A 5,904-nucleotide genomic window follows, 5' to 3' on the forward strand; every position below is an offset into this window, starting at 1 on the left:
GGGGATTGCCCCCCACCCCCCCACCCCCCCGCCAGCAGGGAGGCTGCCATCCCGGGCCGGCCTGCAGGGGCAGCACAGGCCACCACGGAGAGCGGGGTGGCCAGGCAGGCAGCCCGAGATCCGGGTATTCCTGCCCCAGCGGCGACAGACAGCAGCCCGTCTTGGCTGTCTTTCCCGCCGCCTCCCCCGCCCCCTTCGCCACCTCCAGAGTTGGTTCTGGGATTTCCATGACTAATCCAAGATTTTCCCTGAAATGGAGCCTGGAAGGATGGCAGCCTCATTCACACATGGTTGTGTGGTGGGGAGGGGAGGGGGAAGGGGAGGTGCGTCCTGGCTGGCAGGACTTTGTGGGAAGAGGTCACAAACCCTCGGGCCTCCCCGCTCATCAGGCCTGGCCAAGCCCCCTCAAGCCACAAAGGGCGTGAACTCTAATACTGGGGGGGGGGGGGTGCAGCACATTATTAGTTTTCTGTAGACAGCTGGCTCAAGAGGATTTAAAACTTAATTTGTATCCAGACTCAGCTGCAGAGGGAAGTGAGGCAGGAAGGCTGAGGGAGCCGGCCTGCGATTAAAATGTCACTTTGGTTCACCAAGAGTCCAATACGTGTTCAGAACTCCTGCTGGCTCCCTCCCTCCTATGAGGCCACAGGGCTTGTCTTGGAAGAGATGGGGAGGGGGCATAGGCTGGACTCACATTTTCCCATGTGTTTCAACTTGTCCCTGAATAAGGCATCTTCAGACACAGCAGGATTGGCGTCACTGATTCCTGAAAGGGGGAGACACCTCTAAGGGCCGGCTGTAGGGGGAGTGTGGCTGCCCAAGGCCCCCGGCGGGAAGTGGGTCAGGGCTGGCCCCACAGGACACGGGTTCGGCCCAACCCTTCCATTTGAGGAAAGTGGCAAAAGATCAGGCTTCTTCCCTAAAGACACTAGGGATTTGAGGAGTACTTCTTGCTCCACCGGCCTGGCTTCTTTGTGTAAAAAGCGGGACAGTGGTGTGGTCTGCTGGACGCGTGGACGGCCAGCTCACGCGGGCTTCCAACTCTGCTTCTCTGACCAACGCCGCGTTCCGTGAAGTCATGCTGGTAGCTTGGAATCAGTCGTGGTGGGAGTATTTACATCATGGAAGTCACCCGACACTAAGCACTGGGCTTCCCCTGCACCCCGAACTGGCTGGAAAATATTCACCAGCACGTGGCGACCGGCCTGCATGCCAACCCAGCGTGAGGGTTCATACGGGAATGGAAGGGAGGTGCGGGCACAGAGCAGGCCTTTGCCCATGGTGATTCCCTTCTCTTTCCTGCCTGGGTCAGCCCCTCCGTTACTCCCTCCAGGCATGAAGTTTCTCACTCATTAGATGTAGGAATGAGAATAGGGCTAGTTCCAAAGTCAAAACCCAGCTGGCCACCTAGAGTCTCCCCGCTCACTCAGCACCCAGTTACGCCTCTCGCTGCCCTTCTAAAGCCCCTGCTCTCCACCCTGCAGCTCGGGCTAATCCTAAGTCACCTTGCCGGCTAAGTCCCAGGCGAGTCATTACGCTCCATCTCAGCAACCCTGGTGTGATTAGTTCATTCAGGATCAAGGACGAGAGACTGTCGTTAAAACTCCCAGATGCACATCTGCTGGGGCCTAAGCTCTGAGCCTGTTGCTTATGAATCAGTTCCGCGGGATTTTCTCTCGGAGCTGGGCTCAGCCGAGCTCCCCATCCTTCTGCTCCTCCACCCCACTCCACCATGTGACGGAAGGTCGGCTTCGGGCAAAGGCTGCTGCTGCGGCTGCTTTCTCCGCAGTGGGCAGCCTATGGGTGGATGGAGGCAGCTGCTGCCTAGGGGCCACGAGGCACCCCCAGGGACACGTGGGCAGGGTCCAGGTGTCCAGTATGGAACCCAGGCCTTCTGCCCTCTCTGCCCATGTTCCCAGCTCCAGCTCAACACCTGTTCGTGCAGCCCAATCGCCTGCTGTCCACTCCTGGCCCTCCTTCAGTGGGTTAGGGCTCCTGGAGGGGCCCGGCCCTCTATTGAAGCAACTCCTGCCTCCCACCATTTGTACGTGAAGCTCCAAATTCTCTTCCTCCAGCACCCAGGTGGGGCCTGGCCACGGCAGAGAGAGCCTCTGCTAATGAATGAACGAGCCCTGTCCTACCCTTTCCCTCAGCAGGAGCCGCTGCTCTCACCAGTAAGTGTGTCCCCAGCTTTGCTGGTTTGCTCTACCCATCTCTTGGACGCTTCTCCTGCGTTCCCCACAAGACCATAAGCTCCCCCAGGGCAGAGATCAAGCCGTGGAAGTCTCTGAGTCCTTCCTGAGCCACCCCCCCGCCCATGGCACATTTGCTCAGTGGCATGTCCCCTTCTTGCCCATGCTCCAGGCACTTTCTGACCAGTTCGGCCAGCCTGTTAGCCAATCCCAGCCGGGGCTCCAGGAGCTGCTGGCTTGGCAAGAACCCAGGTCTGCTAAGTGGAGGGGCCACATCGCAGTGAGTGTGGTGGTGGGCCCCATGGTGGGCTCAGAACCCTCCCCTCCAGCCTCTTTCCCCACCCTACCCCCAAACTCCAAATATGCAAAGCGCAACAGGGGTGTGAGCCTCTCTGCCCTCCAGGCCTCTCCCCCAGGAAGGCAAGGTTACCTGGGGCAGGAGTAGGAAAGCCAAAGTCATTTCCCACAGCCACGCTGCTGCTGCTGGATTTGGATTTCTGGGACTCGTATTTCAAACGATCTGGAAAAGGACCACATTCCTGTCAGGACAGTGAGCTCTCTCCCAGTGGCACCCTGGGCTGACATGCAGGAGGCCGTTGGAGGCTGAGCCCCCCGATCTCACACAACACACACAAAATACGTGCACGCTTGTCTACCGGCTCTCCAAGAACCAGCTGTGCCGTAGAAACTACGGCCCTGACAAGCACCTGCAACAGCACAATTAGAGGGACCCTGAGAGATCACACGGTCCAACCCTTCATTGAAAAGGAAAGGCCCTGGGGCGCCTGGGTGGCTCAGTCAGTTCAGCATCTGACTCTTTCTACTCTGGTCATGATCTCGGGGTTGTGGGATCGAGCCCCACGTCCTGGCTCCATGCTTGGTGGGGAGTCTGCTTGGAATTCTCTCTCTCCCTTTGTTCCTCCCCCTGCACTCTCTCTCTCAAATAAATAAATCTTTTTTTTTTAAGATTTTATTTATTTATTTGACAGAGAGAGACAGCCAGCAGGAGAGGGAGCACAAGCAGGGGGAGTGGGAGAGGAAGAAGCAGGCTCCCAGCAGAGGAGCCTGATGTGGGGCTCGATCCCAGAACTCCGGGATCACGCCCTGAGACGAAGGCAGACTCTTAACGACTGAGCCACCTAGGCGCCCCATCAAATAAATAAATCTTAAAAAAATAAAATAAAATAAGGGGCACCTGGGTGGCTCAGTTGGTGAAGTGTCTGCCTTCGGTTCCGGTCATGATCTCAGGGTTCTGGGCTAGAGCCCCCTGTCCGGTTCCCTGCTCATCGGGGAGTCTGCTTCTCCTTCTCCCTCTTCCTCTGCCCCTCCCCCCTCTCCCTCTGCCCCTCCCCCCTGCTCCTGCTCAAGCCCCCGCCCCCATCAAATAAATAAATAAAATAAAAGGAAAGGAAAGGAAAGGCCAGGCCAGACCCTGAGACCCCCAGCACCTGCGTTGCGGAGGTGGGGCCAGCCTTCTCCCTACACACCTTATTCTTCCCCAACGACACGCTGTCAGTCACATGCACACATGTACACACTCCCACTGGGACCCTCACAAAACAGGCCTCCCACAGGCCCCTCACTGTATCCCACCCCAAACACACCCCCACCCTGAAGGGGAAAGGCAGCCAGGCTGGGGAGTAAGGTCCCCAGCCAAGGACAACCCAAACTGCCAGAAAACTTGAGCCCCTGCTCTGACAGCCTCTGCTCAGGGGGGCACCCACAGACCCAGCTCCAGACATGTCATGCCAAGGTCAGTGCCTGGCACACAGGAGATGTGCAGGGGCAGGGGCAAAGGAGGGAGGGCCTACGAAGGCCCACGTGTCTTCCTCTGAGTCCCAGGGGAGGGAGAAGAGTTGGCTGGTGACTCGTGTCCCTGTTGGCAGAATTCTGGGATTCCCACAGGATAATTTGGTGGGGGCCGTGTATCAACAGGACTGAGGCCCCCGTGGCCTCTAGCTCAGTGCCTCCTCTGAGCCCCAAGGCTGAAGCCGACTCCGGCTCCTTTCCCCAGCCACAGAGGAGTGGCCACAGCGCCCCCACCCGGGGCACCACCTCTCTCCAGGGCCAGGAGGAAGTCCCGGTTGCGCTGCAGCTCCTTCATGAACTCCTCGTTCTGCAGGAAGAGCGCAATCCTCTCGTCTTCCAGGTACTGCTTCCAGCGGTTCTCCTGGTCCCGGGTCCCGGGCCCAGCCACAGGGGGCAGGCCTCCCTCTCCGCTCCTGGGCTTGGAGCCCCCGGGGTTACCCTGAGGAGGGGAGCAAGCGCGTTGAATGGCTGCTCACCAAGGCACGTACTGCACAGACATCCATGCATATCTGGTGCACACGTGTCCTTTCCCAGGATCCTCCAGCCACGCCCTGGGGCCTGCACCTGCTATCGGGCTCTAGTGGGCAGCCAAATCCAATCAGCGCGCCACAGCCCTCTCTGCTGGCGCAGCAGCAAGGGCTTAAAAACAATGTTTCCTCTCCCTCGGACCACCCCAGCCCTCATCTACAGTCTGCACAGTCCTGAAGAGGGATCTGCAAGCCACTCAATAATTTGGCTAACTCCACATGGCTGCCCAAACTCAAAACTCTCCCTGGCCTAGCTAGCTGTCTCAGGGGGAGACCCCCCTCCTGCAAGGGCCCCTCAGACCATGCCCACATCAGGGGGAGAAGCTGCCCCTGGCCCTATCCCACAGGAGGGCAGAGAGGTGCCCGGACCCTCTGCCATTGGCTGCCCCCCCTGCCCACCTCCCTCCAGCCTGGGATGATCATGGCTGTAGCCACAGACTCCTCAGGGCTGTCACCTTCCCTGGGTGGAACAGGAAACCTCCAGGCCCAGACAGGAAACGAGGCTTTCGACTCAGCATTCTTTCCCTGCGAACCCAGGGCAACAGAAAGAGCTCAGCCCGGGCTTAAACATCGGGAAGTAAAACAGGCTGGCACAAACGGGGGTCAAGCAGAGACGCCGCGCGGGCAGTTGGGGGGCCTCCCCCATTACCTGTATGCTGCCCAGCTGCTGAGGCAGGATGCGGAGAAAGTCCTCGGGGAGGTTGCCCAGCAGGGGTGGGTTCCAGTTCCGATAGCGCCTCTGGCTGGAGGCGGGTCCAGAGCCCAGCACATCGATGCTGGAGAGTGAGAGATGACAACGAAGAGGGAACAGTCAGGCCCAAACACAGGTGTCCTGGCCCATCACACCATGATCCTGCTCCAAATGGCACTTCTGCTCTGAAGCTTCCCATGGCCTCCACAGCCTCCAGGCAAGGGCCCGGTGCTCTATCTCATCTTCCCAATCAGGCCTCTGCTAGCCTCAGTCTCTGGCCCCAGGGCCTGGCTCCTTCTGCTCCACACAGTCACTGCTCTCCAGCTACCCTGTGCCCTCAAGGTCTCTAGGCCTAGGGCCCTCAGTGTTCATGGCACAGCTTCTCGGCAGCCTGGGTGTCATGGGTTTACATGTAGATGCTTAGGAATGTCCTCTAAAGACAGCAGGCATGTCCCTAGTAGCCAGCATAGAGGAACAGGTGTGCTCCCCATGACCACACCCAGAAGAGGCCAAGCCCAGCCAGCCCGAATGCTGGTTTGCTGGGGTTGGGGGGACAAGGAGATGGTGGGACCCCAACAGAGTAGAGCAGATCCAGGCTCGAGTTCTGGCTTAGTCACAGCCCGCAGGGTGGTCCTGGGCAAGACCCTGCTCCCCTCTGGGACTGAGCTTCCCCAGGGAAAGAGCG

General features: G+C 59.1%; 1 protein-coding gene across 3 annotated transcripts in view; it reads right to left on the reverse strand.

The window, feature by feature from the left end:
• CUEDC1 (CUE domain containing 1) overlaps nt 1–5,904 on the reverse strand; it is a 78,910-nt gene that overhangs the window by 4,353 nt on the left and 68,653 nt on the right. For all 3 annotated transcript variants that reach the window (XM_040640883.1, XM_040640885.1, XM_040640884.1), the window contains 4 exons: nt 5,178–5,304; nt 4,248–4,440; nt 2,623–2,712; nt 695–766 (listed from right to left, as the gene is read on the reverse strand). In XM_040640883.1, the coding sequence (XP_040496817.1) occupies nt 695–766; nt 2,623–2,712; nt 4,248–4,440; nt 5,178–5,304 (482 nt within the window). The remainder of the gene's footprint in view (nt 1–694; nt 767–2,622; nt 2,713–4,247; nt 4,441–5,177; nt 5,305–5,904) is intronic.

Source organism: Ursus maritimus, unplaced genomic scaffold, assembly GCF_017311325.1.
Source record: "Ursus maritimus isolate PB19 unplaced genomic scaffold, ASM1731132v1 scaffold_24, whole genome shotgun sequence".
In the NCBI taxonomy this organism is placed as follows: Eukaryota; Metazoa; Chordata; class Mammalia; order Carnivora; family Ursidae; genus Ursus; species Ursus maritimus.